The sequence below is a fragment of the Triticum dicoccoides genome, chromosome 4B, assembly GCF_002162155.2.
Source record: "Triticum dicoccoides isolate Atlit2015 ecotype Zavitan chromosome 4B, WEW_v2.0, whole genome shotgun sequence".
Lineage (NCBI taxonomy): Eukaryota > Viridiplantae > Streptophyta > Magnoliopsida > Poales > Poaceae > Triticum > Triticum dicoccoides.
The window spans coordinates 63,789,917-63,803,240 of NC_041387.1; the positions used below are offsets into that span (position 1 = coordinate 63,789,917).

Consider the following 13,324-nt stretch of genomic DNA (forward strand, 5'->3'; position numbering starts at 1 on the left):
CCAAGGCCACTTGGCAAACCTCGGACCATTCCGAGAAAGTTTAACACCCACTCATAACAGGAGACAAAAGGGGGACGCTGGGGGACATAGGAGCGCCGGATTGCAAAACGGACAACGGGGAAAAGGCTCGGATGCATGAGACGAACACATATACAAAATGAAATGCACATGATGACATGGCAAAATGCAACACGCAAGCAATGGCATGGCAACGACGGCGAATAACTGGCAGACACCTGGCGCACCGAATCCGGGGCGTTACATTCTCGAAGGAGCGCTCGTTAACTAGTGGCTCCCGTCAAATATGAATCGCCTTCATCCAAAAAAAAGGAATCGCCTCAATTCTTCTTCTACAAAAAGCAAAAGAAAAAAGCTGTCGAGGCCTTTCCGTCACAAAAAAAAGTTGTCTTGTATAGAGGGGGCGTCAATTAGTATATATGTATACTGTATACTCTCATGTAGTAGCATCTGAAGCCTATAAGTAACAGCAAGCTAAGCTAGGTTTATCAGCTTTAGCTAGCTAACTCTGCGACTTGCCTCGCATGTTCCTCCTCTGTTGAGCGCATGCCACAAACACACTTCTTCGTATACACCGGCCTGGAGTTCATATAGACACCGCACCGAGTGAGTTGCAGGAGGGTTGGGCAGCTAGATTTGGAGTGGTTATCTTGTCTTGCCCGCCGCCGGCCTGACATATACATCGTCAACGCCGGCCGGCCGGATCAATCAAATTCATGGGGAAGATGGTGTTGGTGGGCAAGTGCTGGCAGGAGTCGAAGCTGCTGTGGCACATCGCGTTCCCGGCGATCCTCACCGCCGTGTTCCAGTTCTCCATCAACTTCGTCACCGTCGGCTTCGTCGGCCACATCGGCGTGGTCGAGCTTGCCGCCGTCACCGTCGCCCAGAACGTCATTGAAGGCTTCGCCTACGGTGTCCTGGTACGCATGCCACAAGCCAATCAACTTGCATATATGCTTACACTTGCGCATGCCCGCCGGCCGGGCAAAGGACTAGGCCGGAGAGACTTATTTCATCATTCAGGCAGCCCCCGTCATGTCATCTTTCTTAGTGGGACATAAACCCTAAACAAACTCAAAAGAATAGCTAAACATGAAGCGGGAGCCCTCTAGCCGGCAACAGGCTTGTTACAAAATGGGCGGGTTCAATGGGGGTTCCATGGATGCCATGGCACCCCTCTGAAAATGCAAAAAGTTATTTTACCATATACTATCAGGCTAACAAGTGTGTATTAGAAGTGATCAATCGCATGAGTGTTAAGCTCGGCACCCCAGCGGTGAAGTTTTAGATCCGCCATTGGTTAGGAAGGTATGTACGTGAGTTCATAAACACCTTGATTAACTGAATCATGTGTTCAATTCAGACTATAGCTTGATCGGTTCTTAATTATACTCCAAAATTTACAAAGCATGGACTAGATACATATTTTAAAAGGTTACTACTGGAAAGTTGTAATCCTAATCAAGATGCATGAATTGCAGCTAGTAGGTAGGTATAGCTACACCACCCAAAAGAAATCTATATGTTGGCCCATTGTCAAATGGAGAGAGGAAAGAGAAGAAGGAAGAGAAAAAACTGGGTTTATGGTGGAGTATATATGGGGCTGCGTCAGCGATGTCCGTAGACTATGAAAGCTCCCAATTTTGGGTTGGGATTCTCTACAGTACTGCAGACAGATGGGGTCGGGTCCACATGGAAGCAACCGTACTGCATCATAGGCTACTGCAGAGGATCCTAACCCCCCAATTTCATACCGGTTTGTGAGATTTCAGTTGTCCGCCCGCATCTGCGAACATTAGATGAGGCGTGTTTGTACCGGTTTGTGAGATTTCAATTGTCCGCCCGCATAGGAAGGTTTGGGTGGTCCATGGATCGATATGCTGCATGTGTTCGAACATTTTTATCCATCAACATTAGACCATGTGGTACTTAGACCGCACAACTGGCTCGTAATTGTGGTGGCCGACATTGCACCGTGCAGAGCATCCATCCGTATCCATATGCAAGTAAAGAGCCGGGCCTCTTTTCTGAACGCTGAAAGCCGAGTCTAGATCTCTGCTTTTGCTAGAAAACAAACGTTCTCTCTAGGTCGATCTCCCTCAAAACTGTTTTGGGTGAAGCTGCGTGCGCACAGATGTACGTGTGGTCCGTGCTCACCACTCGTCGTGCCACGGCGGCCACACCTACTTCGAGTGGCCAGCCAAATTCGGGTCGACCCATGCATGATCCAACGAAGGACTGACAACGACGAGAGGCCACGCCACGTCCAAGGGAACCATTTCTGATTTCGCGGTGGTCGTTTTCGATCGTTAGGTGCACGGGGCAGAATAGATAGATGCACATGCAGCCGATCTATCCATGGACCACCCAAACTCCAGCCACAAACACATGGACAGTAGCTAGCTACGTTTTTTTCTCTAACCCAGTACAGATGCAGACGCTTATACGCAAGCTGCCGTCCAACTGCCCAAGTAATGCATGGATGTACATTCTCTACTATAATAATATAATATACTCCATCAGCCGCAAATATATCTAACTTTCTCTATCCGGAAAAGTGTTTTATTGCGAAAGCAATCGCTCACACACGTTCACTCCGCATGGCCGGTCCAGTGAGTGCTCTGTCCCCTTTTTCACTTTTCTTCGTTTCTATCATTTTCTTTTTACATTTTGCACTTCTATTTCTTTTTTTTTTTGCAAAAAATCAATGTTTCTTTTTTCACTCCCCTATTCTGTTTTTTGCGGGGTTTCAGTTGTCTATTACACCTAAATATTTTTGTTACTTTTCTTCTTTCGGGGAGATGAGAGAACACTTCTCTTTCGAAATGTTAACGTTTTTTCTTTAATATATGAATGTCTCGGTTAAGATTTAAACATTATATATATGAATATTTATTTAATATATGAATGGTTTTCTTTAATACATGAACATTTCATTCAATATATGAACATCTTCCCTAGGCACGGAGCTCCAGAACAGGTAGGGGTACAAAACGGTCCGCACCTAGGGAGATGTGCTTGGACCGTCGACATCCCATGCCATGGTTAGATGCACGGCCAATCACCATGAACCGCCATCGGAGGAGCATGCCGCCCAGCCCTAGCTGGCGTGAGGTGGCATGGCTCTCTCGGCTATGGCAACTACACAACATGGCGCCCAACAGCCCGCACGACAAATGAGCCAGACCAGCGGCGGCGCGCAGGGGAATCATATCTACTTGAAAAGGAGACTACTTCAACAGATGGAATGGAGGGAGGGCATGAAAGTTTGATCTACCAACATAGAGTCCGCCCCTCTCAGGAAGAAGAATTTTGCTACTTTGGCTCATCAGTCTGTCTATGACGTTCGGTGCTCAGAAAAGAGAAAAATAGACCAAAACAAGCTTTTTCAAGCTCTACAAGACCTTTGCGTGTTGTCATTCAACTCCACACAAGCTTGTTGTTGGGCTAGTTGCATCTTCGGCCGATACAAAGGAGAAGCGGCGGTCGGTGAAATAGCCCTCCAACTCGTAGCTCTTCTTGCATGAAAACTCCAATGCCAAAGAGGGACCAGGCGGAGCTGGGACCACCAGTAATTAGGGCAAGATCCACTCCAGAGACGATAAGGTCCGGAGAACAGCGTGCTGAATCCTGGACGACAGTGTCAGAGGAGCATGGGGTGACAACTGCAGACCATGGTTGGGAAGGAGAGGGAAAGGATGAAGATATTGCTGGGTATAGTAGCACTTTTCTGATTAATTTAATCCACGAATAAATCATGATGCTAGTAATAACAGTATGAAGCTCATACCGATATCTAAACATGTGAGCATGTACCGAACATAGAACCGAAACATTTATGAACACGGTAAATACGTCTAGCGATAGATGAGTAAATAGGGGATGAACAAATCATACTCTTCAATAGGCCAGTCTAAGCCTGCGGCAGCGGTAGTGGTGGAGGCTGCGACTTCTTCTGTAGCCTCCTTCTTAATGGTTGCGGCGTTAGCCATGGCGTCGGCGTCATGTAAGTAGTCGAAGCAGAGGACAAGAACGAACTAGGAGCAGTCACGCCAAGGTGCTCCCTAAAAACCGTATCACCCTTCTCCCGGCGCAGGATCGCAAAGGACAAGGTTCCAAAGGCCTTCTCTTCCGAACGGTCATGCATGCGGTCGACAGAATGGGATCGCGGGAAGCAGCAATAGCGAGTGGAACAATAGAGTGGTGGCTAGGGTTGTGCACGAGGAGGAACTGAGTGTCTTGGCTGGAGTTATCAACGCCTCCAATATATAAGCCATGGCTAATGACCGAGTCGACAAACAACCCACGATTCAACATCTCGGACAATGGCCCTTCCATTAGGTACTCATAATTAATCTCTAATTAACTAACCTTTTTTATCGGCAAAAATAAAGCACACACATGACATTGGTCTGAGTTGGTCGGGTCGGGTCGGCTCGGCTCATTCACGAAACACGACGCACGGGCGAGGCGGCGGCGGAGGAGGAGCGTGCATGTACCACTGATCTTCTCAACCTCCAATAACATGTAGAAGAGAATATCTTATAAAGAGGTCTCAACTCTCTTCCACTGGTAGTATGGTAGTATACTTCCCACCATGTCATGACACCCGACATGGGCCTTAGAGATTAATTAGAAATTGTTGCTTATATGAGGCCAAGGCCAATCTATAATTCACTAGTCCCCACCGGATCTCATAAGAAAATTATGTTGTCCTTTATTCCAGAGCACTGTTTTGTTATACATGTATTTTTAGTGGAGACTGGTTAAGGTTGAACATCCACCAAGAGCAAAGGATTATACTTTTGCACAACTGAACAACAGACTTTCTTGAATTGTCAGTTTGACGTTCAGAAGTTTCACCAATTGTCTTGCCCGTACTAGGCTACCGAAGGATAACCTGTGGGTGGAGTATATTAGTCACACTCCTGAACTTTTCATGGGCTTCCTAGAGATTACCCTATCTCATAGTTTGTGACCAATAGTAGGTTCATATAGGTGTGTTCTTCCAAAGACCGATGTGTAGGGTAGCATCTTTCTTATACTAGCCTAAGAACACACTAAGACCAAAGTCAAACTGCCATAAAGATTGTGAGAGTATTGTATCTCCAACAAATTAGGTTAGTAAGGTTACTCTCCTCAGTTAACTAGTAGCTTGTTTTGCCAGGTCTTATTTCACGGGATCTTCGATCACATAAGTTGGGTTACCACCATGGAAACTTATGTGCGTCTCACAACTATCTTCCTTGAAGCATTTTCTATCATGGTTCATGATAGCCCTTTGCAAAAGGGATCTACCAGATTCTTAGCCGATTGGATGTAACTCAACGCTAATACTCTGGAGTTTCTTAATGTCTAACATATTTCAATATCCTTATATGCTTTGTGGATTGCATGTTGTCTTTGAACTCTTTGCCGTAACAATCACTGTCTGGTTGTCACAATTCATAAGGATAGATGTAATTGGATTTTCAACCACCGTCAGTCCATCAAAATCTCTTGAAGCAATTCCACTTTCGTACAAAATTATCTGGTGATGTGAGTCATGCTTCCATTGTTGACTTCATTAAAATAGTCTGCTTGCAAGACTTTCAAAAAATAAACACCACCAAGTATGAACACATATTCATTGGAGGCTTTCTTTTCATCAGCATCAGAGGTCCAATTCACATCACTATACCATTCAAGTACCATCAAGTATCCGGTATAGTGAAGTTCGTGTCTCGCAGTACCTTACAGATATCGCATAACTGTTTCAACAACATGCCAATGTACATCACCCGAATTGGAAACAAACTGGCATAGTTTGCTCACAAGAAACATGATGCCAGGCCTTGTAGCACAAACTAGATATATGATTGAAATAATCACTTGAGAGTATCTCATATGATCTAGCCTTTGAACGTTCAAATCCGCACGCTAGGATCGTATGGTGTTGGAGAAGGTTTGCAATATAAATACCCAAAGCGGCTCAGAATCTTCCCAACATAGTGGAATTGCAGAAGTGCAATCCCACCCTCATTATCTCTCATTAGCTTGATGTTTAAGGTAACATCAGCCACACCTAGGTCTTTTATCTCAAAGTTATGAGATAAGAAAGCCTTAACCTCCTCGATGACTTTGAGGTTGGTTCCAAATATGTATGTCATCGACATACAAGCATATAATAACTCCTTTGCCCCCACCATGCCGATAGTATACACATTTGTCAGATTCATTAACAACAAAGCCCATAGATGTTAAATTTTTATCAAACTTCTCGTGCATTGCCCACGTGCTTGTTTTAGGCCATAAAAATATTTCAATAGATTAAACATCAGTCCTTCCTGATCATCAGACTGTTGCGTGTATATTTCCTCGTCTATCTCTCCATTTAGAAAAGTCGATTTGATGAATGAGAAGACCAGGCAATGCATCCAACAAGTGTAATACTCAAATGGTTGTCAGTCTGGCCACAGGTGAGTAGGTATCAAAGAAATCTTTGCCTTCTTTCTGGGCATAACTCTTGGCCATAAGCATAGCCTTGTACTTTTCAATAGTACCATCGAGCTTAAGCTTCCTTTTTAACACCCACTTACATCCCACTGGTTTGCAACCTTAGGGACGATTAGTAATATCCCATATCCCGTTAGCCAAGATGTAATCCATCTCGCTATGGGCCACATCCTTCCGGTAATTAGCATTTGGAGATGCAAATTCTTCTGAAATAGAATTGGGAGTATCATCCAGGAGGCACACAAGGAAAATATGAACAAAGAACTTTGTCGTCTTTATCCCTAGCAGGAGCTTCCTTGTCACCCTCCGCAGTATTTTCATCTTGTCTTCTCCCATAATATTCATTAGAATGATAGGTTTAGAAGTCACATCCGATTCGTGTCAAGAATTACTTTACATATCTCTTGTAGGAAAATATCCTCAAATAATGTGGCATATTTGGACTCCATTATAGTACTGGCCTTCACGTTAGGTACATCGGATTTCAGCACTAGAAATGTATAGCCAACGCTATGCAGCATAGCCCAGAAAAACGCAGTCCACTGTCTTTGGTCCCAGCTTATGCTTTTTGGTTATCTTCTTATTGACATGTTGATTTTCGCCAAACTACCACAAGTGCGTAAGTAAGAGGGGTGTTGTAAGTAAGAGGGGTGTTGTTCTTCTTCTCCCATTTCTCATAGGGAGTAATCTCATTATCATTTTCATGACATGCCATGATGTCAATATAGCCCCCCCCCCCATGCCTTGGATAATCATGATGTATCTAACATGGCGTTAACCAAATCTTTTAGAGTATGGTTGTTTCATTCGATAACGCCGTTTGACTGGGGTGAATAAGGAGGTGTCCTCTCATGAATAATACTCCGCACAGAATAAATTGAACTCATTAGAAAAGTACTATCCACCACGATCAGACCAAACTCATTTTATTTTCATTTTCAAGTTGCAACTTCTCCCTAGTGTAGAGCCTCATCCTCAGTATTTAACAAATACACTTAGCCGAATATAGTGAAATCATCTATCAATGTCATGGAGAAGTTCTTTTCACCTTTAGTGAACACACCATTCATCTCATAGAGATCAGTGTATGAGCTCTAGTGGAGGCAAGTGTCTCTCCTTCGCGTTCTTGTGAGGCTTGTGAGGTAGCTCAGATTGTATACACGCATGACACTTAAAGCCTTGGCTAGAGTGAAACTTGGGATCAAATTCAACTTAGCTAGTTGCGCCATACAACCAAAATTAATATGACAAAGACATGAATGCCAAACCTCAAATTCGTTCACACTCGAATGAATATGGTTCACAACTTTATTGTAAAAATTAGCTAGGAAAAGATGGAACAAACCTCTGCATTAATATCCTTTTCCAACAAAAAGTCCATATCTTGATATGACTACTCTATTATACTCGAATACGAACTTAAAGCCTTCCTTACATAGAAGGGAGCCACTAACAAAATCCTTTTTGATAGCAGGACATGCCATATATTCTTTAGCTACACGATCTTTCCCAAAGTAAACTTTAGATCCAATGTGCCAACACTAGGAACAAAAGGATGTGAGTCATTCCCCATGGATGGAGCAATCTCGTGTGACATGGTAAGAAGATAACAATGACACATCAGCATACACATGAGTATTTGCACCTGTATCAACTCACCAATCAATGGACTAACAAACTAAAAGTACAGTAAAGAAATTACTATACCCAGATACCCCCATTATCATTGTTGCTCATGGTCACACTGGCAGACTTGGAATCTTGCCATGGCTTCCTAAACTTGTTCAGGTACCTTTCAGCCCAGCGACCATCATCACCACAAGTGAAGCAACCAATTTTCTTCATGTCTTTCTTCTTACCCTTTTTTATTGAAAGTAGTATTTTGTTGGATCGTGTTCTTTCTCTTAAACTTGTTGAAATTCTTCTCCATCATATTTGTGCTAGAAGATCCCTCGACCCCTTTCATGTGTGAGTCATTTGCTCTCGAAATCTGCTCAACCTCAGATGAACGATGACACCTCAATCGAGAATTCATGTCTCAAGTGTTTGAGAGAAGTAGCAAAGTTCCTCCGAGAAGGAGGGGGTTTAGCAATTATGCATCCCATGACAAACTTGTTCAGAAATTCACACTTAAGTAGCTCGAGCTCCTTAGCGATCTACTGTATCTCATGAGCATGGTTCAGTATAGTACAACTATCAACCATCATGTAATCATAATCATGGAATTGTTCCATAGCATACATCTCGCTTCTAGCATCGGTTGCAGCGCACTTAGCTTCGAGCGCATCTCATAAGTTCTTGGCAACCCACATGTGCAGATATGCGTCGACTAACATGTCTCCAATCACACTTAGAATGGCTCCCACAAAATGGCAGTGGCCTCCCTAAATGCCTTCTCATGTTCAGGAGCAATCGTTCCAGTGGGGGTGCCACCGGCGACCCAAAACACGTTCATCGCATGAGCCACAAGGTACTCTTGGTCTATCAACGCTTAAAATGCGTACATGTAAACGGGTCCGATTTCAATGTAGCGAAAAAACCTTGAATAATAATTGCCTATACAAATAAGGTTTTTGGATTGCAGGACATATTAGCATTTTTTGATTAATTTAACAGTATGGAGCTCACACAGATATTTAAACATGTGAGCATGTAATGAACATAGAACTGAAACATTTATGAACAAATTAAATACGGCTAGCACATAAACGAGTAAATAGGGGCTGAACAGATCATACCCTCCAGTAGGCCAGGCTAAAGTCACGGATGCGGCATCGGCCCCAACTTTTCCTGTGCAGCCTTCTTCTTGGCGGCGGCGTCATTAGCCACGGCATCGGTGTCAGGGAAGTAGTTGAAGCAGAGGACGGGGAAGAGCAGGGAACAGTCATACCGAGGCGCTCTCCAAAAACCTTATTGCCCTTCTCCCGGTGTAGGATCGCAAAGTAAGGGGTTCTGGAGGCCTACTCTCCCGAACGGGAATGCACATGGTCGATGGGGTGGGATCGCCTTAAGCATCAACAATGAGTGGAACAGTAGAGTGACAGTTAGGGCTATGAGCGACGAGGAACTAAGTGTGTCGGCTGGAGTGTCGACACGTCCAATATATAGGTCATCATGTAGGGAGTCATGGGCTTAGGCTTAGGCCCACACCCAAGTCGGCAAACAACTCACAGTCCAATGTCTTGGATAGTGGCACTTTCATTAGCGACTCATAATTAATCTCTAATTAATTAATCATTCCTGACTAGTAAAAAATATAACGTAGACATAGGTATGAGTTCAGAATTTTTACGAAACACACACGGGCTAGGCGGGCGGCGGCGGAGGAGTACATGTGTGTCATTCATCTTCTCAAGCTCCAATAACATGTAAAATAGAATCTCATATAAAGAGGTCGCAACTCTCTTCCACTAGCGGTATGGTATTAAACTTTTCACCATTTCATGACACCCTACATAGACACATGCCTTAGAGATTAATAAGGAATTATTGTTCATATGGGCCCAAGGCCCATCTATAATTCAACAAAAATCTTCATCGAGGTAAACTCATCTAGAGCCTTCCACACATACCTATGTAGTGTGTGCATATGTGTGATCGTGTCTTTTGGATAAAGGCTAAACCTAGAAAAACATTAGGCCGGGACGAGCTTGTAAAAGCCCAATCTTCTTTTCTCAAGCCCGAGCCTAACATGAAGCCCAAAATACAGTCTTTATTGAGTCTGAGCCTGACCAAAATCTTGTTTTTCAATGTTCACATGTGTAAGCCTGACTTGGAATACTGAAAAGGGAAGCTCGAGCCCAAATTGAACTACCATCCGGGTTGCAAAATGAGGCCCAAGCCCAGCCCGAACGGCAAGTATGGCCCAACTCCACATGGGTTTTTCGGGCCAGGCTGCCCATGCTCAGGTCTACTAAAGGCTATCACGCGATTAACGAGTTGAAAAAAATGCTTTCATATGTGAATCGATCGGCGTTTGAATTTTTCTCCTTCCCGCGCATGCATGTAATGTTGCAAATAGGAGTAGAAAACACACAATCTGATCGACGGTGTGGGTTGCATTCGCAGCTTGGCATGGGAAGCGCGCTAGAGACGCTGTGCGGGCAGGCGGTGGGCGCGGGGCAGGTGGACATGCTGGGCATCTACATCCAGCGCTCCTGGATCATCTGCGGCGCCACCGCGCTGGCCCTCGTGCCGACCTACGTTTTCACGGCGCCCATCCTACGGGCCCTCCACCAGCCCGCCGCAATCTCCGCCGTCGCCGGCCGGTACACACGATGGGTCATCCCGCAGTTGTTCGCCTACGCCGCCAACTTCCCGCTGCAGAAGTTCTTACAGGCGCAGAGCAAGGTCTGGGCCATGACCTTCATCTCCGGCGTGGGGCTCGCCCTCCACGTCGCGCTCAACTACATCTTCGTCGCCCGCCTCGGTCATGGCCTCTTCGGCGCCGCCATGATCGGGAACGTCACCTGGTGGATCATCATCCTCGCGCAGTTCGTCTACCTCGTCTCGGGCTGCTTCCCGGAGGCGTGGAAGGGGTTCTCGATGCTCGCCTTCAGCAGCATCGCCGCCTTCGTCAAGCTGTCCCTCGCCTCCGCCGCCATGCTCTGGTTGGTAGATGCACGAACTTAATTGAAATCAGCATGTAGGTTGCTTAAAATGCACTATCATTTTGAATGGTACTTACAAATTTATACATGTGTGTGTTATCTAGCTTGGAGGTCTGGTACTACACTGCAGTGCTCATCCTTGTGGGTCTCCTGAAGAATGCTCAACTCGAGGTTGACATCATGTCAGTCTGGTAAGAAAATTTCCTCTGGCAAACCTGTAACTGAACTTTGTGTACATGTAAAGAATCGGTTCAATGATTAGACTACATCTGAAATTGACAGCATCAACTACCAGCTCTGGGCCGTGATGGTTGCACTAGGCCTCAATGGAGCAGTGAGGTATAATGCATGCAACAACACAAATATAACACCACCAACAGAAGACTGCAACTGTACATAAGTAGACAAAATCCATTGCTCCCTCCTATCCAAATTAATTGACACAACATCTATACAATGTTCATTTTACATTGTATAGAGGTTGCGTCAATTTTATTCGGATTGGAGGGAGTAGTGTTTGTGCTAATGCAAAAAAATGTCTGACATGCAGCGTTAGGGTGTCGAACGAACTGGGCGCCAACAAGCCGAAGGCGGCCAGGTTCTCAGTGATCATGGCGGTGTCGACCTCCGCTGCCATCGGTGCAGTCTTCCTGGCCGTGTTCCTCGCCTGGAGGACCGAGCTGCCACGGGTTTTCAGCGACAACGACGAGGTGGTGAGCGAGGCTGCAAAGCTCGGCTACCTTCTTGCAGCAACCATCTTCCTCAACAGCATCCAGCCTGTGCTCACAGGCACGTACCGCTACTACACCCACCAGTTACCAAATCAAGCCATTATTCCCAATGGCAACAGGAAGATCTGAACAGCAAACTTTTCGGTGTCGTTGTGCAGGTGTGGCGATAGGAGCAGGGTGGCAGACGCTTGTTGCCTTCATAAACATCGGATGCTACTACTTGGTTGGCATCCCACTGGGATTCCTCTTTGGCTTCAAGCTTAAACTTGGCGCACTGGTAACGACAAAATCGGATCAACTTCCAATATGAAACGGGCAATCTGACTCTAACCTCTGCTCTGAACGTACATCAATGTGTTTCTGCAGGGAATATGGGCGGGCATGTCCATCGGCACGCTGCTGCAGACTGTAGTACTTCTCATAATTTGCTTCAGAACCAAGTGGAAGAAACAGGTGCAGTACCATGCTAATTTCACTCAATCAAGATTTTTTTCTTCTATACATATGACTCAATCGAAGTTATTTCTTGACTCAATTGAAGTTGAGCAGATTTTTAATCTGAACTTCTAACGGTGCAGGCTATGTTGGCCGAAGGGAGGATAAGGGAGTGGGGAGGAAGCACTGAAACATTGCCGGCGGCGACAAACGGTAGCATAGATAGATGATCAGATGGTTCCTGCATGCAGATTGGACAATGCTATTTATATATACATGGAAAACACATATAGGTAGATTATATAACTAATTAACCTGTACAGAGTGAGATTGATCCAATGTACCTCGACTTCGTCATTGGGGAAATCGGTCTTTTAGGATTTGTTTGGATCGAATAAATGAAAATCAACTACTAATTCCTGTTTAACAAGAATTGGAATTGGGAATCGATTTCAATTCAGGTATATGGGTGGCCACAGAATTGCAAAACCGAATTAGTAGTGAAGTCAAATCTAAGTTTTGTTTGGTTCAGCACTTTGAAGAATTGAGTGCGCAAACACAAACTAATGTATTTCTGTATGTAGGGTTACATATAACATATTACAAGTAAATATAAATGAAATACAAGCACTAGACATGTACCAAATAATGTTATAACATACTTCCTCCGTCCGAAAATACTTGTCATCAAAATGGATGAAAAGGGATGTATCTAGAATTAAAATATATCTAGATACATCCCCTTTTATTCATTTTTATGACAAGTATTTCCGGACGGAGGGAGTATAATGTTATTATATGCATAAATGTGAGGCACATATATTGTGCTTCTTATATTTATACTACAAATTACTATTGATGTTACAATAATGCATTACATATTTCTACGAACTAATTTGTACAATGGATTGTAGTAGTTTTTTCCATTATATTTTATTCTATGTCCACCAGGGCATATATGTACATTTTTTCTTCTTGTTAACACATCATATACTTTATAAATATATAATATATAATCTATTCTAAATATATTTA

General features: G+C 44.3%; 1 protein-coding gene across 3 annotated transcripts in view; it reads left to right on the forward strand.

Annotated features, from left to right (window-relative positions):
• The first annotated feature begins 472 nt into the window (after positions 1–472).
• Positions 473–13,324, forward strand: part of LOC119295024 (protein DETOXIFICATION 33-like) — a 22,732-nt gene continuing 9,880 nt past the window's right edge. The window contains exons 1-8 of one of the 3 annotated variants that reach the window (XR_005143667.1): positions 473–938; positions 10,582–11,123; positions 11,228–11,314; positions 11,406–11,462; positions 11,674–11,912; positions 12,013–12,131; positions 12,221–12,307; positions 12,433–12,582. Coding sequence is in view for 2 of the 3 variants with exons in the window: in XM_037573345.1 (XP_037429242.1) it covers positions 735–938; positions 10,582–11,123; positions 11,228–11,314; positions 11,406–11,462; positions 11,674–11,912; positions 12,013–12,131; positions 12,221–12,307; positions 12,433–12,502 (1,405 nt within the window). In the remaining variant the exon portion in view is untranslated. Of the gene's footprint in view, positions 939–8,862; positions 8,984–10,581; positions 11,124–11,227; positions 11,315–11,405; positions 11,463–11,673; positions 11,913–12,012; positions 12,132–12,220; positions 12,308–12,432; positions 12,583–13,324 lie in introns of those variants that run through there. The other 2 variants (XM_037573345.1, XM_037573347.1) reach the window with 2 other exon arrangements.